This window comes from Megascapheus bottae, chromosome 23, assembly GCF_031878675.1.
Source record: "Megascapheus bottae isolate mThoBot1 chromosome 23, mThoBot2.hap1, whole genome shotgun sequence".
NCBI classification, from domain to species: Eukaryota; Metazoa; Chordata; class Mammalia; order Rodentia; family Geomyidae; genus Megascapheus; species Megascapheus bottae.
This window is the reverse complement of record NC_143531.1, coordinates 25,490,536-25,516,037: the sequence shown is the minus strand read 5'-3', so window position 1 is coordinate 25,516,037 and position 25,502 is coordinate 25,490,536. Positions and strand designations below refer to the sequence as shown.

General features: G+C 39.8%; 1 protein-coding gene and 1 long non-coding RNA gene across 2 annotated transcripts in view; one reads left to right on the top strand and one right to left on the bottom strand.

Moving 5' to 3' along the window:
* Hhip (hedgehog interacting protein) overlaps positions 1 to 20,478 on the top strand; it is a 76,156-nt gene extending 55,678 nt beyond the window's left edge. The window contains exons 8-13 of the mRNA XM_090356897.1: positions 1,713 to 1,834; positions 3,887 to 4,010; positions 4,984 to 5,114; positions 5,770 to 5,851; positions 17,454 to 17,602; positions 20,027 to 20,478. Of these exons, the coding sequence (XP_090213023.1) occupies positions 1,713 to 1,834; positions 3,887 to 4,010; positions 4,984 to 5,114; positions 5,770 to 5,851; positions 17,454 to 17,602; positions 20,027 to 20,220 (802 nt within the window). The 3' untranslated portion in view covers positions 20,221 to 20,478. The remainder of the gene's footprint in view (positions 1 to 1,712; positions 1,835 to 3,886; positions 4,011 to 4,983; positions 5,115 to 5,769; positions 5,852 to 17,453; positions 17,603 to 20,026) is intronic.
* Positions 19,236 to 24,473, bottom strand: LOC150047473 (uncharacterized). Its single transcript, XR_016539442.1, has 4 exons — positions 24,104 to 24,473; positions 20,465 to 20,631; positions 20,101 to 20,271; positions 19,236 to 19,296 (listed from the first exon to the last, which is right to left on the bottom strand). It is a non-coding gene; the product is annotated as an uncharacterized LOC150047473 (long non-coding RNA).
* Positions 24,474 to 25,502: the final 1,029 nt, after the last annotated feature.

The following is a 25,502-nucleotide window of genomic DNA, read 5'->3' as shown; positions in this document are numbered from 1 at the left end:
TAGCTCCACCTTAAGTCACAGCCTCGCTGTCTCCTGGACCCTGCCAGGCATTGTGTTCTATGAATCACTGACTTAGAAGGGGACAATGGAAGACTGGTGCTACCCAAGCACTGCCTCCCACTTTGGCAGGCCTGGCCTGTAGTTTCCCTGTCATCAGTGGAGCCATTTGGAGCCAAGAATTGTTGTATGCTTAAGTAATTGCTACATTACTCTCAAGTCTCTTAAGAACAAGCACCTAGTCTCATTTTTAAAAATTGATTTATTTAATAGTCAAATGATTTAATTTTGTTGGTGAATAATTAATAATCTTGCTGGCCTACAGCAGTGATTCTGAATGGAAAACATTTTCGATATCTGGAAACAATTTTGCTTTTCACAGCTGGGGGTGGGGTAGGGCGGAGCTAAGGACAGAGTGACATGACTGCCGTCCAGTGGGTAAAGGCCCAGGATCCCACTGTAATTCACCTCACACTCCCCTCAAAACACATGCACACTCGAGCACGTGCATGCACTCGCGCGCGCGCGCGCGCGCACACACACACACACACACACACACACAGATTACCTGGCCTAATATGTCAATAAGCTTGTTTCTCCTATTTTTAAGAACTCCAGCTATATTATTTGACTTCATTCTTCTGCAACCCTAGTCTGTCATTGATACCAATATCCAGCGGACACAGAGCCGCTGTTACTTGTGCAGTTTTGAAGTGAGTCAGAGGTTCCGTTCCAGCAGTGAGGAAGTAGAAAGGAGCATGGCCTACCTGGAGTTCACAGACAGTGGTTTACCCAGGGTCAGCAGGTCCCCAGATCAGCATAAAAGACCTCAACGGATCACTCAGTCCAGCTCCATTCAATTTCCCTGAACTGGAACACGTATTGCCTTTGTTAAAGAATCCTGAGCATTCAAGCATAATAATTCCACAAAACAAATACAACAACTAATGCTATACTCGGCAATAGATGTAAGTTGATGATGACACTAATTTGTCCTTTTCTGTTTCTCTTTTCTTTCTTTGTTTCTTTGTTTCTTTCTCTCTTTCTTTTTTACTGATTCTTATTTTGTTACTTTGTCAATATATATGTGAGATTCCTTAACAACAAGATAGGAAAGGGTTTTGTTGTTGTTTTGTTGCTGGTACTGTCTGTTGTTTCAGTAATGGGGCATGTCCTCAGGGTATTTCTAGCCTGGGGCTCTACCACTTGAGCCATGGTCCTATGTACTCTTGCTTTAGAAGTTCAATTTTGAGATGGTGTCTCCTATTTTTGCCTGGGCAGGCACTGGACTGCAAAGCCTTCCACCTTCATCAGTCAGGTAATTGGGATTGCAGACATGGACCACCACACCCACCTTGTTTTAGAGACAGGGTCTTACTGACATTTTGGCTGGGCTGGTTTCAACCTGCAATCCTCCTGTGTCTGCCTCCTGAGTACCTGGAATTAAAAGCATGTGCCACCACACTGACCCAATAGAAGTTTTAAGACACCCGTGCACATTCATAAGGAGGGAGATAGCAAGAGAAACTAAGGACCATACTGTAGGAATCATCAGATTTCAGCAGCATACACAAACACTTTAGAATGTTCCCTTCAATAGTTCCTAGAAAACCCCAAGTAAATGAACTCATGGGCTCTTGGCCAGCCTGTTCAGGGCTTCTGCCTACCTTAGGAGTCTGAGGAAATTCATGGCCTCTCCCTCTTCTCTCATGCAGATGCGCCGTGGACAGGCATCCCACTGACAGACACTTCAACTTAACCATACTTTGTTCTGATTCCAATGGAAAAAACAGGTCATCAGTCCGAATCTTACAGATAATAAAGGGCAAAGATTATGGTAAGTCGGCATACTTGGTTGACTTTGTGTTAGTTTCAGTGTATTAATTTATGATCAAGGAAATTCTGCAAAGCAAGCATTCAAGAATGCATAAAAATATAGGCCTGACCAGTGGCAAGTGACACTCGGGCAAGTGGCTCTCTTTTTAAAGACGTGGGACCTCTTATAAGCGCCAAGGTTTCTCTCTGGCTCCATTTCCATGGCTTGAATGGTTCTCTCCTAATCTTAAATCACTGAATAGCTTCAAAAGTTAGAGCTTATACTAAAATAGACAATTTCTGCTTAGTTTAGAAGACAGAACTTGTCCTTACATCTTGCATACAGAGAAATTTTTTTAAGTCTTAAAGGTAATAAATTTTTTAATACCAAACATGGTAGTTGCAGCAATTAGGAAAAATTAAGTATTACAAATAATAACAAAAATTTTTAGAAGGGGGTTTAGTTTAGAGAAGACAGTACAAAATGGACTTGTAAAAACAAGTCATGGGATAATCTAACATTATTTTTAATAACCTGATTACTAGAATGGTTATAGAGAACATAAAAATATAAACTTGTATAGCAGTGAGTCTAAAACACTTAGTATATTTAATATTTTAATGTATATTCCCTTTAAAGGAAGTAATATATTTAGCATTATGATGATTCAAGGACCATAGGAGATTAAGATTATTAAACTGATTGCTCTTTTTATTTGCCTATTCCATAAAGTTATTTATTCAACAGTAGGAATGAAGCAGCTGTGTTAGTTCATGCGGTATTCAGTTATTTTTACTTTATTTTTTTTCAGGTATTTCCATGTGTATGTGTGTATATGTGTGTGTGTGTGTTTGTGTGTGTGTGTGTGTGTGTGTGTGTTTGTGTCTTTAAAAAGGCAAACCAAAGAGTAATGTGGTCTAAGAAAAAAATCTATAAGCCACAGGCTCACTGGAATTTGGGCTATATCTGAAGATGAACTCAAATTCTGTGAACACATTGAGATTCAGACGAAACCAATTACAGTGTGACTAGCTACATGTTAATGTCTTCTAAAATCACAGCGCTTAATACATTCCAGACATTGTGGTGGGCACATAGAAACTTTCCTCAGTCCAGTCACAGAACAAGTGTCCATGTACGTGGTGAGCATTGTAATCAACCACAGAGTATACATGGGGAAACTGAGGCATCGGAAGGGCAGTCACCACACCCAGCAAGTGATAAAGGACAGGTATGAACAGGAGTAGCTTGACTCCAGAGTTCACATCACGCTGCCCCCCGAGGGGCTGTGTATCCAAACTTCTCTTATCGCTGGTGAAGAACACACAGCAGTGGTTCAAAATTGCTGTATTTTCCTAAAAGGTTTTGCATGAAAGACTTCCTGTTGGTGCCCATTTTTTACATTAAATGTGTAAGAAATAATTTTCATGTTAACTTGCAACTGGCTGAAGAGCTTTTCCATTGCAATGAGCATATATTTTCAAGTCTCCACCTACATGTATGGAAAGATTGACATATGACTATACACATGTAATTCAAAAGGAATTACTGGAATTGTTAGCCACACAAATGATAGACAAAATGATTAAAACATTTTAAGTGAATGTATGGTTTAACAAAGTGTCAGTGTTTTAAAATAAGCAACAAATATGGACTTTAATTTTTAAACTTTTATATAATTTTACAGAGGTCTGGTTTGTTTAATATAAGCAGACGCATTTTGACCAAGAAAAATTCAATGGTTAAAAGTGAAGTCTTTTCAAATTGTTCAGATTTTAAAACCTATCACCAGGACTTCCAAACTACCCATATCCTAATTTTATTGAAATTCGATGCATCCTGTCAATTACAAAAAAAAATCTGAAGAACATTCTCATTTCATTAAACTCTGCCCAGAGGTCTTCTAATTTTGCCTCTATTTCCACAAAGTCTATGGATTCTAACTAACTAGCTCTTGTATTGCAAGACACATCTCAGAGCTGAAAGGACAGGGAATCCACTGCTCAACTCCCATCCCTGAGACCAACCCGATGGAAAGATGTACCTTTAATCAAATGTTTTGTTTCTTTCCAGAAAGTGAGCCCTCGCTTTTAGAATTCAAGCCATTCAGTAACGGCCCCTTGGTTGGTGGATTTGTTTACCGAGGCTGCCAGTCTGAGAGACTATATGGAAGCTATGTGTTTGGAGATCGGAATGGGTATGTTCCTTGATACCACAGGGTGTGGTGGTAAATGCCACATCGATCCATCAGCTTACACACTCACTGCCACGACACTAATGTGACATGGCCTTCTCCCCTGTGGGGTCACACTCGGAATGCACATGAACATTAGAACTTCCTTTCGTTCTACGCTGTCTGGAAATTTCATTCTAAAGAGATGCCTTTCAACAGGCTTGATCCATAGATTAAAAAAAGCATGAAACAATTCTGAAGGAAACTGAAGCAGGATGATACTAATGTTGAGGCCAGCCAAAGCTATACAGGAAGATTCTTTCTAGGATAATAATGATAATAATTGTTGTTACTGTATAATAATTATATATTATATGTATTACATTATATTATTTAATAATGATTTTTATTATTCTAAGGACAAAGAAGTCTTCAGATAGACTTTGCGTATTGTTTAGGCCCTTTCTTTCACCCTCAGTGTAAACTTACCACCAAAAATAAATATTTGAAAGCTACTATTTTACATGATAATGAAAATATTTCTAAAACTGTCTTGGAAGTTGCAGGATTTTCAGTTTTGCTAACTTTCAGGATTTATCTACATAGATAGTCACAGGACAAAGTTCCTTTTTTTTGAGGTCACATGGCAGGTAATTATGAGGAACCCCATGATGAAATCCACTAAGAATCCTGATTTTCAGGTGGATGGCAGGTAGAGAACAGGCTAAGCAGCTACAGGAGCCCAGAAGGGACACTGCCCTCCGGTTGTTCTCTGGAATGGGCAGGGGAGGGCTTTCCTCAGGCCTGCCTTCCATTGGCACCCGTCCAAGTGCCTCAGCAGCGCTAAGTGTCTTATCCACATAACAGATCTTTCACATGCTCTGTGGGCCAAAGCTAGGTCCATAGCCCCACAATTATCTTTACTCTCAACGTTTCATAATGGACTTCAGACCAGGGCACGCTTTCCTTATAGACTGACTGCACGATTTCGTTGTAGGAATTTTCTAACTCTCCAGCAAAGTCCCGTCACAAAGCAATGGCAAGAGAAACCGCTGTGCCTCGGCACGGGTGGGTCCTGTCGAGGATATTTTTCAGGTCACATCCTGGGATTTGGAGAAGATGAATTAGGTACAGTATAAACTATGTCTGTCAAGCTCCATTCCCACTGTCCCCCCCCAAATCTTTGTTCTACTCTGAAGAATAACACATGCAGCCTCCATTTATTGGAAATGTAGCCTAAGCAAATGAAAATTATTGGAAAGTTTTAAAACAATCCAGTTAATGTATTCTGTTCAAGTAGCTTTTCCAGTCTTGAAATATAAAAGTAATAAGACAGGCCAGGCACAGTGACTCACACCTCTAATGCCAGCTGCTTGGAATTAGGCAGTGATCTGGAGGACTGTGGTTCGAGTGAGGATGTTGAGAATAGACAGAGGAGGACAGACGTGGGGAGCTTGGTTAGAATGGTGTTACCATAGTCCACATCCTGCTTGGACTGGAATGCTTGTGGAAGTAAAGGAATCCATATGCCCTATGAGGTGGGCTCCTAAGACACTGTCTCAACCAGAGGATGTGTGAGGGGCAGGGGTGGGGTTAGGAGCTGGGAGGAAGGAGAACAGACTGGAGGAGGGAGGGGGAAGAGGAGAGAAAAAGAGAGGAGGGCAAAAAAGGGAGTTGGGAGAAGAGGGAAAAGTTGGGGAGAGGCAGAGAGCAGGAGGGAAAGGTGGTACTGGTGAGGCAGCAATGGCCTTCTGCAAATGAAGTTTTTATTCCTCTCCAACAGGTGAAGTTTACATTTTATCAAGCAGTAAAAGTATGACCCAGACTCACAATGGAAAACTCTACAAAATTATAGATCCAAAAAGGTGAGGTTTCTTTTTTTCATCCCTTTAAGTCAAGTGAATGTTTGCCTTGCAGCTCATCCAGGTTTGTGATAAGTGGTAGATAGATCTCTTGCCTGGCAAATGCAAAATCCCCAGTTCTGAGAAAGATAGAAAGGGGGTGGGGAATAATATCCATGTTCAAAATAAAACAGTACATGCACATGTGCAATAGCAGGGGGGAGCTCTTTAAATAATTAATATACACTTAAAAATGGAATGGGGGGGAGTTTAGCCTAGTGGTGGAGTGCTTGCCTAGCATGCACAAAGACTCGGGTTCAATTCCTTGGTACCACATACACAGAAAAAAGCCGGAAGTGGTGCTGAGGCTCAAGTGGTAGAGCTCTAGCCTTGAGAAAGTCCAAGGACAGTGCTCAGGTCCTGAGCTCAAGCTCAGGACTGGCAAAAAAAAAAAAAAAAAAAAATGGAATGACGAGAATGCAAAGCTAGCCCCAGCTTGAGGGGTGGGTCCTAATGGGAGGGAGGAGGATAGACAGAGCAAAAAAGGGTGAACAAGGTGGGAACAACATGAGTGACAGGATAACGGGAAAGGCTGCTGCTGTGTCTAGGAAGGGATTTAATGGATTAGGGTGAGCGATGGAGGCAGTGAATCTGATCAAGGTAAATCGTATGCATATATGAACATATTAAAATGAAATCCCATCATACAATCACCTGACATTAACAACAAATAAATGGAAACCCGACTAGACAATCAGTTGAAAAAAGTGATTAAAAACAACAACAAAACTAGTATTGAAGAGTGCTGTGGCTCCAGTGGCAAAGGGCTAGATTTGAACACAAAGAAAGCTCAGGGACAGGGCCGAGGCCCAAAGTTCAAGTCTAAGGACTGGCACAACAGCAGAATATGTTTATCTGCGCCTGTTCCTTCCCAACCCCCTTCTCCACATGTACACACACACACACACACACACACACACACACACACACACACAGAGCTTTCATTAATAATGTTAACTTCACCTGGGAGAGCTGAACTATCAGACACTGCTAAAAGCTCATGCAGTCATAAGTTCAGAAACAAGGAAATAAAACAAAACCTAAGTGGTCTTCACAGATGCAACCAGGTAGTATTGGAGACTAATATTTATTACTGCCCACAGCACCACACTGCCTATTTCAAGTTCCTTCTGCATTCACTTATTTGAGTTTCCAGTCTCTTCCAAGAAATCCTTACCATCCAAAAAAGGGAATCAAAGGCATTGATGATGTTCAAGTTTAAAGCTATTACTTGGAAGTTGTCAGCTATATATGCTTTCCTGAAAAGGTCACGTCTTGTCTCTTTTCTGTACCACAAGACAATAGAATTTGGCACTGGCTGCTATAGAACAAAAAGTATCTCCGCAGCACCTCAGATCACATGTCATTTGTGGATATCATTCCTTCTCTGTTTAGTAGTCCATATCTGTGTGGGGAGAGGGTTCCATCTGAGTAAAATCAAGGTTCTCTTTGAGAAAATTCACAAAATGGTCAGACAAGTGATGATTGGAGTCTCATTGACAACATTAAGAACAGGAGTCAGCCAGGCACCAGTGGCTAATGCCTGTCATCCTCACTACAGAAGGCTCAGATTTGAGGATCATGGTTCGAAGTCAGTCTGAGCAGAAAAGTCACCTTGGGACTCTGATTTCCAATCAACTACTCAGAAAAAGCAGGAAGTGTCGCTGTGACTTCAGGGGTAGAGCACTAGCCTTGAGCACAAAGCGGCTCAGAGATAAATAGCACTCAGGCCCTGAGTTCAAGCCCCAGGAGAGGCCAAAAAAAGAACAGAAGTCAAACTCATGTTACCTCATAACGCAGCCGCATTGTAATGATGCATAATGAGGTGTTGGGATTTCACTCTCATCCCATGCAGCTAGTTATAAAAATAGTCATTGTGGGCCCATTATGCTGTCAAAGCTGATGTGTGTCCACACGCTTCCCAGTAGTGGATTTTCTCTCCTCACAAAAGGTCTTTCTCTCCTCATCTGGATTGTTTAGTCTGTTAGTGAGTGGAGGTGAATTTTACACCTTCAGCCCATTATTAGGGTTTAATTACCAGGGTTGCCAGGGGGACGTTGGCTTTGTGATCTTTGCGCCCTGTCGAGTAGGGTGGTCTCAGAGTGACACCTGAAAGCCCGACTTCTCACGATGGCGCCTGTTTCCGGTGAGTCACGTCATGCGTGGGGCCAGGGTTAGGGTCTGTGTTTGCTTTTCAGGAGTGGGGGCTAGTGCCCAGGCCCAAAGACACTGTCCTTGCACACAGGCATGCATTTCTAAATTCAACTGACTATGAGAAAACTGACGTTTGCATCGGCATTTCTTGACAGTCTCATGCTTATGTCAATGTGGATGCCAATGTTTATTATTCTAGTATTTCTCCCTTGCTGGGCTGGAGTTCTTCATAAGCGCATGATTCAATGTGTGAGTAGGATTATTTTGGAAACACGAGTTAATTAGTAGCATGGTACTGTTCAGGATGTCAAGTCAGAGCTGTTTAAAACTTTGGAAGCAAAATTTAAAAAAGAACCTCACCCACTGAAAAATACAATAGGTGGACTTTTCATGTCATCAAAAATCTAACTCAAGGCAAACTGCATTCTTGTGGAGGGGCCATCAAACTTGTTCAAATAAAGTTTTATAATAACTTTCAAACTTCTAACGGCTAATGACCCTAGAGGAGGAAAATGCCAGATTATAAGTGCTTTCTTTCATACTTAGTGAAGTTATATGTTTTTAAAATATGTATTGCACACACTGAGGGAGACCGGATTAGGAAATTATATGTAATATCTCATTTGGGGCAAAGCAGATGAGATTCTAACGTTATTTCAAACTGTGAACACAATTTGGTGTAAATTACACAATCATTTACATAAATTCAAATCATTTACAGTAGAAAAGGATGGTGAGGAAGCCTGTTAATAAATATCAGAAGATAGCATTCATAATAAAAGCAAAAAGAAAATTTCAAAAATGAAAGAATCCAAGCCAGGCTTCCTTCAGACTGACCTAGGACTCTGGAGTTATTTAAGGAAAACACTTCCCTATAGAAATAGCTCAGGAATGAACGGACTCCATGTCAGATCACCGAACACCCTTCAGTAATAGCCATAATGAGAGAGCAATTAATTAATTAATTGTGTGTAATGGTAGAATGGAGTTGGGGTCAAGTCAACGCCAGTCGCCCAGCTGGCTTCACCAGCCTACCGGGTCCAAAATGTCTCTAGGACTGACCTCAGTCTTCACAGTGCCCTGGCCTTGAGGCCACATTGTGTCCCCTTGCCCATCAAAAAGGGAAAAGAAAAGAAAGGACAGATGATCGTTCTTTCTCTGCCTCGTGTCTGGAGAGGGCTCTGAAGCAAGTTAACTCGTGTATTTTAGACATTTTAGGTTTTCTCAGCTTAGTGCTCACTCTTGTATTCCAGAATTATTGTCAGGTGACCTCGCAACCTTTGAAGTTCTCTCAGTTCCAAAACTCAGCTTTACTGAGTTTTTAATACCTAGTTTTCAAATATTCAAGTCATACCTTTGACTTTTTTTTTAAAACTAAATCTTTTTAGAACTAATCAAATGGTCCTAAGGGATTTTTTTTCCTTTGCCAATCCCAGGCTTGAACTCAGGGCCTGGGCACTGTCCTTGGGCTTTCTCAAGGCTAGCACTCTACCATTTGAGTATGTGGTACCTGGGAATCAAACCCAGGTCTTTGTGCATGCTAGGCAAGCATTCTACCACTAGGCCAAACTCTTGGCCTCCAGTTATATGATTCCTAACTTTTCTTTTCAATATAACAGAGCTTGCTTTTCGCTTAATAATCATGGAAGATTTCTTTTTAGTTTTGGAGAAACTAAATGATGTTTTTAAATTTTGAAATGTTTCTAGGGTTTATTTCCCCCACGAATATGGAAAACAAATTATTCATCATCCTTCTGATCTACTTGTTATGTTCTAAGTCTCACTCTATCTCGGCAGTCCCAGCCAGGTCACAGACACTATTTGCTTCTGAAGTCTATAAATGAACAATGTCAATTCCAGGCCTAAATGATCATTCTCTGCTCCCCTGAGACCAAGATCAACCACTGACGCTCCCACCTTCTGCCCACCCTTATAAACACTGGGTGCGAAGAAGTGCTTTTATTAAAAAGAAAACAAAAATCCCTTCCTAAGGGAAAATCAGTTCTGTTTACTCTTCGTATATGTCCCGTGGAGCGGCAGGCAGCTCTGCCATCCTAAAGAAAGCCATCCATAATAGAGCAGCTTTCACCATAAGCCAGTGGAGTCCCAATTCATCAGTCAAAGTTTTATGCAAGTGGCCCCCTAAGTTGATAAATTCCCACCGTGCCTGTTGACCCAGCTGCAGTCCGATTGCAGCAGGTGGTGCACTCACGGCCACCCTGACAGTCATACAAACTGTTTAGCAGCTCCATTGACCTTTCAGCTATTAACAGGGATACAGGCTCCACGAGGGACTAGTTTTCAAACATGACAGAATTTCTTAACACTAGAGGTCATGAGCAAGTATATTCCCTGTAAAGAATCCATTCAGCACGGTGGGTTTGAAGGCTAAAAGACAAGGAAGCATTTTTTTCTCACATTTTTGCTAGGATCACTCTGCATATCCAGTAACCAGAAGTGGGTCTTGCCCCTATCTGCCTGCCCTCCTTTTATTCTTGCTGTGCTATGTATTATGTGGGAAGTAGATCTACACCTATTTGCCTACCTTTATTTTATTCTTTATTATATTTCATGTGACAAAACTTTACTAAACTGGGACATAGCATCTGAAGATGCTTTACAAAACACTGGGACAAGATCAAAATCAAAACTGAATGAATAGATCAACATGCATGTACAATTTTTTTTTGTCAGTCATGGGGCTTGAACTCAGAGACTGGGCACTTTTCCTGAGCTTTTTCACTAGCACTTGACCACTTTGAGCTACAACACCACTTTCAGTTTTCTGATATTTACTTGCCTGGGCTGGCTTTGAACCTCAGTCTTCAGATCTCAGCCTCCTGAGTAGCCAGGGTTATAGGCATGAGCCAACAGCACTCAGCTGTATAATGTATTTTAATAGCTTAGTATAACTAGAATTTTATTCATACTTTAACATGATTTGCATATCTATTTGCAGATGTAAATATTTTAAGTAATACATACAATGTTACATAGTGCCATTGCCCACTTCAAAATAAATAGAAAATGTCACATAATAACTTTGAAAATAAACAATATAATTTTTAAATACTCCATGTTTTCTTGGAAGGTAGGGAGGCTTCTGGAGATAAGATCTGTACTGCAAAAATAGCCCAAGCTGTCCTTGAACTCATGATCCTCCCTCGTGTATCTCCCAAGTGTCAGGATTACAGATGTGTACCATCATGAAGGCATATCACTTTAAAAGTAACCATATGCCTTTACTGAAGGTCTTAACAGATTTACATTTAGAAGATGCTCATTTTCCATAGTCATAAGATGAACTGTAATGTTTACAGCCTTCAGTGTCCTCCATTCTCTGAAGATATGCTCCAAGACCCTTATGAGATGCCTGCAGTATAAGCAGCATAAAACTATATATATATATATATATATATATATAGTGTGTGTGTGTGTGTGTGTGTGTGTGTGTGTGTGTGTGTGTTGCACTTACCCAATTCTTGGGCTTGAATTCAGGGTCTGGCACGGTCTCTTGGCTTTTTCTCTCAGGGCTGGCACTCTACTACTTGAGCCACAGCTGTACTTCTGGCTTTTGGGTGGTCTAATGGACTCTTTTGCCCAAGCTGGCCTGGAACCATAATCTCAGCCTCAGGAGTGGCTTCAGATGTGAGCCACTGGTACCTGGTAGATTCTGTTGTTTTCTTAAAGGCCCTCCCTTGTCCTGCTAGTGCTGCTGTTCCAGGACCACCCAACAAATGTAATAAGGATTACATCTCCTGGTTTTCCTGAACTTAGAAAGATGAGGGGAAGCCTGGAGGAACAACAGTTTTATAAATGTGATGCACATTACCCAGTGATTATAGCTAAGGAGATTACCAAAAAGGTGATAGGCAGTTTTGTCTCCTAATACCTCCCAACCAGCATTTTTTTTTTGCCAGTCCTGGGGTTTGAACTCAGAGCCTGAGCACTGTCCTTGGGCTTTCTCAAGGGTAGAGCTCTACCCTTTGAGCCACAGCCCTACTTCCTACTTTTTCTATGTATATGGTACTGAGGACTCGAACCTGTCTTCATGCATGCTAGGCAAGCACTCTGCCACTTGCCAAACTCCCGGCCCCAGCCAGCATTTTACAAAGGAGTATCACTTACAGTCTATGCCTCTTGTTTTATAGTGCCATAAATGTAAAGTCTGTACACTTAAAAAAAATCTCAGAACACACCCTTCTACATTTTATGAAAGGCAAAATAGATTTCTGCAATGTTTCTTCTGAAAGGCAGCACTTATTCCAGTACTTCCACACAAACTCACCAGAACTCTTCATTTATTGATTTATTTACTCATTTATTAAACTAAATGTCACCAAATTAGAGCCACCAATAATCCCACCACCCAGAGACACCCATCATTAGCTTTTAGCCCAGTCACAGACAGCCATCGTGTGTGATGTATTATAAATTCCTGTGCTTCCCAACGTCTCTACTTCAGGAAATAGCCAAACCGTTTTCTCAGTAAACAAAGACAAAGTAGGCATCTAAGAAAATGTCTTCAGTCTCTGAAAACAATGCTTGATATATTAAAGAGCGTTGGGCAATTTTCTACACTATCCCCTCAGTGTGTCATTGTCTTCTGAGGATATGAGGAAATAACATTTTTCTGATTCAAATTAAATTAGAGGGCCGCAGGGGGAACTGTCAGCAAACGGGCTGGATATATTCTCTTTTTGCAAACCCAAAGGTCTTCTTGGCTATGTTTGTTAGAATAAAAGCTACTTCTGACTCCAATCAGCTAAGAGTCTGAAAGCTTAAAAAGTAATTGTTCAGAAGAACAAAACCATTTAACAGATCCTTACTAGACCATGTACAATTTTCCAATCCAATAAAATAAGTATTAATTGAGTTAAACCTCCACAAATACATCCTTTATATGGTTGTTTAGGCTACCTTCTGGTGCTTATGTGTAGTGCCTTGGTACTCCTGAGAAAGGCTATTTCAAGGTGACAACAGAAATAACGCTCAAGGATGCTGCTTCATCTCCTTTTCACCTTAGTTTATGGGTAAAGGAACCTGTTCTCTTTCAGTTGAAAGGAGAATGTCACCATCACAAACATTTCCAGTGATGAATGGTTGGGCTCACTAAAAATCATTGTCAAGAAAAGTGAATTTAATAGCATTCACTTTAATCCCATTACAAAGAAAGTGAACAACTTTTTAGGCCATGTCTGCCTTGATATTTTAGCCTGTCTTTTTCTTACAAAGATTAAAGTTAGCATCAAACTCTCCACTTAAAAAGAATCAAGTTATTCCTTTGAAGAATTTTGTAACAATTAGAAATGTAAGTATTTTGAGTTTTATGCTTATGATCTGAAAGTATAGCAATTAAGTTTTGATGATAGCTTTCACTTGACTAGCCCATTCTCCCAATATCCTTACCCAGCCACATAGAAGACATACCCTTTAAAATCTTCATACTCTTCGTTCATTCAGTGAGTTTCAATAGGCTATATACTTCCCTTGGTCTTGGGGCAATAGGAAACATTCATTCTTATGGTGCTGGTTTTAAAAAATTACTACAATATGCATTTTGTGAACATTTATTGGTGGTATTTTCTTAGTTCATAATATCACTTCTGTATATAAATAGAGAACATTTAAGCCACTCAAAGTATTTTATCATCATCAATTATAAATCTAAACTGTAAATAAAAAGATAACATTTCACTTGTCTCAGAGTGACCTGCTACTGCATCTGTATACTTCCTGGATCTGTGTATCTAGCAAAGGCCACACTGTGTTATAGTTCAGTGTTTCCATGTGTGACTTCCCCTGAGGGGCTCGATGAAGGTCAGAGCCCTGTTTTGTATGGGTTGTTGAAATAAAGAGGCTTGAAGATGATCTGGTGCATAGCTTCTGCACTCAGAAAATGTTCATTTCAATACAGGAAGGGAAAGGAAGCAGAACTAACGTTTCTTAAAAGGGGAATACCTGTAAGGCCTGCAACTTTCATGTGAATTTTCCCATCAAGGGAGACTTCATAGAGTAATAGTTAAAAGAGAGATGATTCTGTTTACACAATAGATGAGGAACATTAGCTACCAACTTTCAAAAAAAATTTTCTTTTTCCAAGTATTTGCATTAAGATTGGAGAGAATCACAGGAACCACATTGTTTACGTGACTAGCTTCATAGTCTTTGACAAACTAAATATACAAGACCAAGTATAAAACAATGACATCTAAAGATGGATATTTACTAAAATCTTAAGCAAACACAAGTCAAAGCCAACAACTTAGAACTCCTTCCATAACCTAAGTTTCCATGCATTTGAATACTTGGTAAAAGCTAGCCAGAGGATCTAGTTGTAAATCATCGAACAACAACAGCAAAAGAATGGAGAATAAATTTATTTCTGGCTCTCTCCCTCCCCCTCTTTCTCTCCCTCTCCCCCTTCTCTCCCCTCTTCTCTCCCCTCTTCTCCCCCCTCCTCCCCCCCCTCTCTCTCTCCCCCCCAGGCTTGAACTTAGGGCTCAGGACTGTCCCTGAGCTTCTTTTGCTCAAGGTTAGTGCTCTACCACTTGAGCCACAGTGCCACTTCCAGCTTTTTCTGTTTATGTGGTGCTGAGGAAACAAACCCAGGGCTTCAGGCATGCTAGACAAGCACTCTACCACTGAGCCACATTCTCAGTGCCAAGGGGCAGGGGCAGAGTCTCTGTGTCCTTCACTATTTGGTCCCTGCTTATCATACCCTCAGTTCTATTCCCAGTACACACAGAATTGATGTTCCTATACTGGGCCTCAAACAGACCACATCTTCTAGTTGTCTTTTAACTTATTTTTACATTCTCGGTCTAAATGATTCATCTGTTCATTCGTAAAGCATCTGTGGAATCATACATGAGCTCTGTGCCTGCATATTTCATATCACTATCAACTTGTAATATACTTTTGACATATTCTGTTTCTGGTTATCTTTTCTTGCATGAGTCAGAAAGAAAAGTAAACCAGTGATTAATGAAGAGAAGTTAGATGCACAGAATTAGACGATTACAGCCACTGGTGAGATTTGAACAGTACCTTTCTACAGAATGTTACCTTTGATTCAGAGACTTCCATAGATGCTTTTCCGGTGGTCAGAATGTCACCACCTTGTCCCAAACAAAAGTAATATGAGGAAAAAATAGAGAGAATATAGGATATTTGACAACAGCAAGCAGGCAAGAAAGATAATGTGTTTACTTTCCTTGGCATAATCTTTTTTAATTTTTGTCTATTTTAGCCCAACCATGCCCTTACTTCCAAAAAGACTCACTGGGGGAACACATGGAAAAAGTTTGTTAATGTGTCCTGAATGGAGACATGTCCAGTCTATGTCTTAAGGACCTTTTATATAAATTGACCATTTCCAGATTTAAATAAGAGGCTGAATAAAATTAATGGAGTTTTCAGAATTGCCACAGGAGTTGCAAAACACAGAGCTTTCAACATAAAATGAGAGTCTTCTTGGAAAGAAAAGCTAGTAGTTATGTATTTAGTATTTTTGTTTGTAATATATATGGTTTTGAGTCATACTAGAAACAGCTTGAGGCCAAGCGTGAAATTATTATTACTGTTCATATTGCCATAGAGACATAACAAGATAACCAAGCTCAAGAAAACTAGAACTGCAGGGCATGCATATTTACTTTTCTGCAGAGTAAATTATAAGCTCTGGCCTGTAATGATCACCTCCTTTATGATGGTTCTTAAGGACCCTAACAGCTTTGGCTACTCTAGTACAGGCTTGAATGGCATTACAGAAGCAAAAGAACCACAGAAAGACTTCCAGGGCTTCTTGGATTCTTCTATAAGGGATAGCAGTTGGATAATAATTTTAATGAAGCCTAGGCAGTGCATAATGGTACATGCCTGACATGCCAGCCCCTGAGAGGCAAAGGCAGTGGCACTGTGAGTTCAAGGCCAGCCTGGGTTTTATAATGAGAAATTACTTTAAACTCTCTCATCAGATTATTCTGATACATATGACAAAAATTTACAAGAATTGTGACTTATATTTGAAGCCTAAGCAAAAATTAATATATTCTAATTTTTGAGATAATTGTTTTGCATTATCTAACTAAGCTCTGCCTTTAAGAGCAAGTCCATGGTCTTTTCTTATATTGCAAATAAGGTGCCTTCTTTGGCACTTTTATGTTCTTTCTCTTCACAAGATAAACATAAGATATATAGGCACATAAAATATTATATATGGTCTTTATGTAAAGGGCTTAAATTTTGCTTCAGTAACACAAATAAGTAATACAAATATCATACTGTGATAACCTTTCAAGAAAAATGAGTTTGATGTTTGTGAAGTAATGCACCTTCTATCTGGCGAATATAATGTAACCCTTCTGTTAATTACAATAATAATATTAAAGGGAGGGCCAGGAGTTTGGCCTAGTGGTTAAAGTGCTTGCCTAGCATGCATGAAGACCTGGGTTCGATTCCTTGGTACCACATACATAGAAAAAAGCCGGAAGTGGTGGTGAGGCTCAAGTGGTAGAGCTCTAGCCTTGAGAAAGTCCAAGGACAGTGCTCAGGCCCTGAGCTCAAGCCCAGGACTGGCAAAAAATAATAATAATAATATTAAAGGGAAAAATCATTTTGAAAGATACCTAAAAAAAAAGCATTAAGATGAAAACCATCATTGAATTCTGAGTTTGTTCATTAATAGGTACTTATCTTGACCAATACAACCAGCCCTGTGATATTGCCACAGCCAGTGACAAGAGATCAATTGATATATCCAAGTAAACTGAATTTTCAGAGAAGCTTTAATTGCTTTAAGAAAATTTAGCTACCATGTACAAAATACCATTGCAATTAACTTACCTTTGATGAATTTTGATTACTATGTAGTTCTTAGAATGTCTTGTATTCTTGCCTTGGTTGTCATTGGTTTGTATTTTTCTGTTCTTTCATAAATTGTCTGAGCTGCCTGCCAGGTGCCTGTGGCTCATGCTTGTAATCCTAGCTACTCAGAAGGCTGAGCTCTGAGGATTGGGATTGGAATCCTACGTGGGCAGAAAAAATCTGAGATTATTATCTCAAATTAACTACAAAAAAAGGAAAAAGAACAGAAAAGCTGGAAGTGGAGCTGTGACTCAGTGGTAGAATACCAGCCTTGAGCACAAAAGCACAGGGACAGAGCCCAGGCTGAGTTCAAGGTCCGGAGTTCAAGCCCCACAAGCCCCAGGACGCGCACGCGCGTGCGCACACACACACACACACACACACACACACACACACACACACACACGTGCGCGCGCGCACGCAGTGATGGATCCATTTGAAACAAAGATCTCTTTTGAAAGCAGTAAATATACTGAATTCCTGGCCTTCTTCCAATAATGACTTGCAAGGAAAATGTAACTCCATCTCTTGTCTTTGGATACAGACCTCTGATGCCTGAAGAATGTAGAGCCCCCATCCAACCCGCACAGACGCTGACATCCGAGTGCTCCCGGCTTTGTCGCAATGGCTACTCCACGCCCACCGGCAGGTGCTGCTGCAGCCCCGGCTGGGAGGGAGACTTCTGCAGGATCGGTCAGTATCTCGGCTGCCACCCAAAAGCCCAGAGGTGGGGCTGCCTGGAGGGACTCAGGAACGTAGCACCGGTGTTTCTACAGTCCTCAAGTGTGCAGAAGTGTGCAGATACGTACCGTTAGCTTCATGCTCACCTTTCCTATTTCTCATTGTTAGCTGTTCACGTAGGTGAGTTCATTATGAGTATAAAAGACCTGTACATGACTGAGGCCTTTCTAAAGGTTAAAAAAATGAGAACTGCCCAACTCTGTCACCTCCATGGGGTTCTCAGCCTCAAGCCCTCACACCAACCAATGACTTCGTGTTTGCTAACCGTCTCTCCAAGGGCTGGCATTTTCCAGACACCCCATAAATGCTCTCCCTAGCTTTACTGCTTGCTTTCTTGCTAAAGCACACATGCACACACACACACACACACACACACACACACACACACACAGAGTTTTTCAGAGTGTCACTAAATCAAAAGGGAAAATGCAATGATCTACAGGTATACTGGGATACTGGGAGGTTTTTAAATTCCGTTTGTCACTCCCTCATGAACCATCAACTAGGTATGTTGTTGATCAAAGATAGCCAAGGAGATATATTTATTCAGGGTCACTCTATCCTTGAACATTAGATTTTCTCAATTTGGTGCCATGGTTGAGTTATACTTGATACAAAATAAGAAAACGATATATTTATAAACTTAAGAGCTGATAAATGAAAGGCCCTCCAGGATATAGAAACAAAAGCCATATAATGAGTGATTGTTGTCTTTAATGTACTATGTTATCTCTCATCTCTTTTGCTGTCCCTTGGTTATCTCATATTGTTACAGTATTTCACCTTGTTATCTGATATATTGTATATATGTGTATTTAGTTATTTGAAATTGGATAGGGAAGGGGGGAAAACAAGATGAGGGGCAGGGGTGGGGGGAGGGAAATGGGGACCAAGACATGAGAAAGGGTATCAATGTTTGTGAAGTAATGCACCTTCTATCTGGTGAATATAATGTAACCCTTCTATTACTTACAATAAAAATATGAGAAAAAAAGAAACTTAAGAGCTGAAGATACCCATGTTAAATACATATGTTCAACAATAACCATTAGGAATGTTTTAGATTTCTACTTTTCCCCACACACACTAAAGTGCCCCCTGCCATTGAAAATTTAAACCCCAAATTAATATTTAGTAGCATTTCTACCTTGTAGGTACTTCTCTTTATTTACTCTATTGGTGTATTTGTTTCCCAAAATTATAGCTACAACCTGTCTACTTTACACATCATCTAACAAAAATAATCAACATATGTCAGGTGTGGTGGTTCACACCTGTAATCCTAGCTACACAGGAGGCTGAGATTTGAGGATCAAGAGGCTCAAAGCCAGCCCAGGCACTAAAGACCAAAGACTGTGAGACTGTTATCTCCAATTAATCTCTAGAAAATTGAAAGTGGGGCTGTGGTCCAAGGGGTAGAATGAGCTGAAGAACTCAGGGACAGCGCCCAGGCCCAGAGTTCAAGCCCCATGGCCAACAAAAAAATCAACATAAATTCACATGTCTTGTATATTTTAACCTTAAGTTGCTTTGGCAGTTTACTAATATTCATAGCATTATCAATAACTGATCAAATATGTTCATACCATGACTGATAACTGTAGGTGGGTATCTGGGAGGGAGCTTGCTTAAAATCCAAGAGCATTCTGCCAATAAAAACGAAAAGTCCAAATGAATAGTAGCATGTTTAGCTCATAAATGTATTTGAAAGGGTGGAATGACTCTGTCACCTCAAAATACAAGGAAATATATCAAAGACCTTGATTCTGCACTGCACTCTATAGATATTGTCAGTAAATGGCAATCGATTAATATCCCCAATGCTTTATCTCTACCTCATTCTAGCAGTGCATTTTTGTATTCTTCCATCAATAGGGTAAAGGATAATTTCATAGAGAAATTCCCTGGAAAGGATTGCTCAGAATATTCTTCAGATTCAGCCCAGCTGTGCTGCCCTCCATGCCCCCTCTCCCTCCCCCACTTCCACCCCTCCCCCCATCACAAAAGGAAGCAGGACCTTGTCTGTGTCTCCTGGGAACTGCTGCAGATGGTCACCTTCTCCGGGCACACCTCTCCTCCCACAGGGCCTACCTGGAAGAGGACCCCGCTCCCCGAAGGCCCCTGTGAAGCAGAGGTGTGGCAGGATTGAAATCTTTGTGACAAGAGTCCACTCTGCAGAGGGCCAATCATGTTTCTCATGATCTCCCTAGAAATGGCTCTCATTCTCTGACTAGTTGTGGACCCCTAGTAGACTGCCTGCCTCCTCCTCTCCCTGCCCAGGCTCTTTCATCTAGTAGTTACTGATCTCATACTGTGTGCTGTTTCTGACACAGAGAGTGAGAACATGACACTGTGGTTCTCCTTGTTTTCTTCCAGCAAAATGTGAGCCGGCCTGTCGACATGGAGGTGTCTGCGTGAGACCCAACAAGTGCCTGTGTAAAAAAGGATACCTGGGACCCCAGTGTGAACACGTGGACAGAAACATCCGCAGAGTGACCCGGGCAGGTATTCTTGATCAAATCATTGATATGACATCTTACTTGCTGGACCTCACAAGTTACATTGTATAGTTTCTGGGACTGTTGGAATATTCCTTTCCAGTGGGCATTTATTTTTTAATCCTGTCATTAAAAAGAAAGACTGTTATCCTGCTTCACACTCCTGATTTCATTTTCTTAAATCGATTTTAAAATGAGTTCCAGAAATGTGCAGACCCTCAGCACATGTGTCTCTCAGCACGCTTGCCCACCTATGCTCGGAGGCGCCCGCACTCCCATCCCTGCCGCCCTGGCTGCCCCATCGTGGGTTGCTAACGTGTATCCTTCCTCGTGTGGAATAATGTCTGCAGAAATTCCACTGCAGATCCATCATGGAATTTCTCTCTCATCACTTTTTTTTTTTACTTGCCAGGAATCTTCTATCAATAATGATTAACATCAACGTTAATAGAGTTTTAAAATGTTACTGTGCAATCTGATGACCTAATAAAAAAGGAAATATTTTTGTATTAAAGATCTATGAGAGAATGCTTCAGAGCTCCTTGATGAATTTTTAAATGAGCAGCTTGATATAAAATTACAATCTTCATTTTTTATCAATATGTCTGATTATACAATGTTACACGCTTCCTTTTTATTTGTCAGAGCAATCGAGTCACTTCAGCTTAATTTCTAGATTGTTTTCAAATGTTTCTTAATGATTAAATCATTACAACCTATTTTAAAATCAGTCTTCCTAAAAGGCCTGTCTTTATTGTATATTTTATTTAACAATAGGCACTGGGTTTGTGTTACATATTTATATATTTTATTTTTATAATATAGACATCACTTAGATGAAACATCTTTACCTTCTCCTGTAAAAATACTAAAGTTGCATTTTTCACCAACTTAAATTGGAAAGAAGGGGAGTGAGAAAGCAAACAGTATTTAATGTGCTGTGGATCTAATCTAGCCATGTGTCCTTTTGCCAACATGTAATCATTAACAACGGATGAAAAAGCAAGAAAACAGCCAGTCCTTATAAAATTCCAGCCTTAAACATTTGTAAAGTGCCTTTCACCGTAGCAAGACTGTTAGAGTTTATGTAATTAGAACGTGGCAGGCGAAGAGCTCACTTGTTTCGCAACTCCTGGCTGTGTAAGCTGTCACTTGTACAATTTTTTCACAGAAAAAATTCTTGGCAAGTATGACTTTTAATGTCAAGACTCCATGAAAATAGTCTTTGATTAATGTATCAATAAATTTCCTGTAAATGTTCTGTTCAGGCTTTGAAAAGAAATGACATGTCATTCCAACTTCAAACTGCAAAAAGTCGGATAGACATTTTTCTCACTGGCTTCCCAGGCCACTTCTCCACATTTGGATTTACACAAAATTATAAGGTCTCTCTGTACAAGTCCCAAAGCACACACCCGTGGTCCCCTATCCTCTTATACAAACGCCCATCCCTCTAAAAATCTTAAGTTGTAGCATTGTGTATGCCATGCAGCAAACACGGACCTTCCAGACTGGCTCCTTACCTTAGGAATAGGAGCCTCGATTTAAAAACAACCAAATGTCACGGTAGCCAAATTTCTCTATTGTTTCCAAGTGAGAGGTTGGTAATTAAGGCACAGTAAGCATTTGTAGAGGAGCCACCATGGAGAAGCGCTGGTTAAGTACACTTCTCTTGGTTTCCATATATGATTACTTAAGTTTCAAGTGACCTCATGCCAAATGGAAATGGTTGAGAAACCCTGGTTCAGTGCTTGGTGAACAATAGCCTGCATTAAAAAGTGCATGCATAATTTTGCACAATTTAGATTCAATTGACAGTCTATTCAGAGAAGTCTTGGGATTAAATAAGCGTGGAGACCAAATTGCCCTCTTACCCCAGAAAAGGGGTGGTCCCTTCTAGTCCCAACACTCCATTGGCTCAAGACTGTGACAAATCTTGCAGTGAACCATGCAGTAGCCTGCATCTGTAGGTTAACAGCAATCTTTTGTCTCCGTTGCTTTCTCTTCATAGCCTTTTTACTGAATTCCATCACAGAGAGTTTTATAATTAAAAAAAAAATGTCCTGACAACCATTTTTGTAAATGGACTGTACCACCTAGCTGTCCCTTATTCAACGAGGGTGACAACGAAACGTGAACTTCTTGTGTGGGAGGCAGCTGTCTACATCTGTCAAATTGTACAGTTTTATTACGCATTCTCTCATTCATAGCTGGAATGAAAACAATAAGGATGCTGCTATACATTCAGTATAACCTCAAAGATCAAGCACTACTTCTTACAGATTTAATTTCTCCCTCTCTTCCCCTAAATGAAAGGTGTTCTATTGCTGTTAGTCCTACTATTTATTATTATAGCTGTATTTAAAATAAAGCTATAATTAATAAATGGGCCAGACCCAGAGTTGGTTTTTTTAATCTAGCCTTTTCCCCAAGTCAAATGTTTGAAATAACTTAGGGAGACATATGCATCCAGGTGCCATTGGCTTTTCTAGTGTGACTTGCCAGAAGAAAAGATTCTAAAAGAGTCTAAAAAGAAGGTAGTAAGAGCCATAGACGTTCAACCTATGAAAGTCAATTCTTTGGAATCATTTCCTTATTTTCTTAGGAGAGATGGCTAATTAATGGACACATATTTTGATCTATGCAGCCATATGAATAACACTCTGATCCTTTGCTTTCAGTCATCTTTTTGTTGTTTTTGTTTTTTAGTAGATTTTTTTACATGCATGAGTAGAGATCTATCTTCAGTGATTCCATGATAAGGCAGGACAGTTAAATTGTGTGGGCTAAGGAAAACCCTATCGTATATCACATGAAAGGCAAAGTATACCCAACTTGTAAAGCACATAATCTACAATGGAAGGAAAATACCCCTGGCATGAGGCTGATATGTAAGACAAAGATGAAATTTTTTTAAAGACAAATGTATACACTGAGCCCCTTGTACATTCTAAAGATTGAGCAATTGAATGTGCAATGAAGCTAGGTATGCATGAAGCCATCAGAGATAAGCTACCCCTCTCTATAACTTCCACGCTCTCGCCCTAGTCACAGAACCTTATTTTCTTAGAAAAGAATGAGATGAAGGCTAAACTAACAGATCACTAAATTGAAAAGGAAGAAAGGTTTAAAAGACTTAAGTGATGATAAAAGTGCTTCCAATACCTTTTCTTTGTGGAATTTTATTTTCGTGTAGTTATTATTATTTTATTACAGAGCAATATTTAGATCACTGGATCTGTCTCATAAAGAGCAAAGAAATCTACTCATGCAATTTATACATACAACCTGGTTAAAAAGTTATTCTCTGCCATTTATGTCTCAAAACAGTCATTTCCTTCCTTTTGGTTTATTTGAAAGTAATTACAAAACAATATGCCAACAATTTTTTAAATTTATGTCTGACATTGTCTCCATCGTAAATTACAACAGTTAGGTATAAAATAATGAGGTCAGTACTACCTGACAAATGTTAACTATAACACCTCTATACATTATCCCAACAATAAATATATATATTGAAAAAAATGAGGTCAGATGCTGTATCTAGTGTCTTTCAAAGCCAACATTATTTAAACTTCTATTAGTCCAACTTCCCATTGACTCTTAGCTTTGACAAACAAAAGAGAAACTAACTCCAAATTTTTAAGAGGGGGGAAAACAATATATCACGGAAAGTTGTACTTGGCTGATGAACAAATTCTTTTCTGAGCACCTGTACAGCACGTTGCCTAAACCATCTGTGTCCTTCCCTCTCTCTCTTGCTGTCTCCCTTTGAATGTCTCCACACCATCAAACTGCCTTGAAGGTAATGATTCCAAGGCTCTGATTATTAAATCAAGTAGTTCCTCCAAGACTGCAGTCTTTTCCCATCCTGAGAAAGGCATTTGAACTTGCAGAGATCTCCCGGAAGTTGGTGTGCCATTTACTGATGGAACAGCACCCAAATTCTTACCTTTAAAATCCCTGAAATACATGTTTGCTGTTGCTCTCTCTCTCTCTCTCTCTTTTTCTGCATCGCAGTAGTAAAAATTGGCCACACCTCCAATAATGAATATGATGTCTAAAAGCCTAGAAGCATCTAGATATTCCCATTATTCCTTGAAATGTGTTTTAGAAATTGGCTTCCCGTAACTTTTTAGAAGAGTGAGATGTGTTCATGGGAGCCTGCCAGAGTTCTGTAAAGCTGCTTCTCCTCGAGACAGTTTGCCTGGCTGCCATAGGGAGGTTTGTTCTTCTATGAGATCAGCACTTTCTTAAATTCCTTATTACATATGAAACCAAGATACACTTACCACTCACCTTGCTTCTCTGTACCACCTGTACAGGATAGTTATCAATTGGAAAATAAATTACAGATCCCTTTGCCAAATAACTGACACATTAAAAACCTGGTATAAACTCAATATTAATTCTAATGTTACCTGTCAAGTATTTCATAAAGCCAAGCATTTTCATTCAGGGTTTTACTCCCCTTTTTTGTTTGTTTGTTTGTTTTGAACATACACATTACTTACAACTTCATTCCAAAATATATATTTGGAATGTTATCTCAATTGACTAGAAACTTTTAAGTTAAAAAAAATATATAGTACGTGTAGTACAGGGAAAAAACCGAAACATTAACAGTGCTGGAAAATTTCTGGCCAATATAAGCTTTTCCTTCACAGTTAGAAACGAATTCTTAAACATTTCCTTCTACCCTAAAAAATAATTCATCTAGAGTTTCCATTTACAGGAATGAACAAAGGTGTAATCAGGTGTGGTATGGTCTGTGCCAAAATTTATGTAACATCTTGACTTCATATTCTTAAATATGAGACATGACTTTCCTGGAATAAGTTGTTCCTATGGAATAGGGGCCATTTCAAAAGACTACTATGAAGAAACCAAACTGACCACCATTTCCCAGGTCTCACTGTGGTCATAGGATATGTTCAGACATGTAGCCCACTGAGAACGACGCAAAATAACAAGATAAGTGATGCTGAAGTACTCTGGGATTTTTCAAACTTCATTTCCCAGCACATACAGCAATAAGCTATTTACTTAAGAGAAACCCTGTCAATCACAGTGCAAAAATAATCAAGTCATTATCATTAGTAAGCAAAAGCCCACATCTTCCTTGATTTTATGTATGATTGACTTTGTCCAATTTTAATGAGTTCCCTTAGTTTTTCTAACATATTTTGTTTTTCCTAGTTGTTCATTTCTTTTAAGTTGTAAAAAGTCAGCGCAGTTTGTGTGTAACCTTATTCCCAAAAGATTCTAAACCAGTTCATGCTTATAGTTCTTTAAATCAGTCGGAAGACCATTGAAACAGTGAGTAAAGCCAGTACACGTTTAAAAGATCA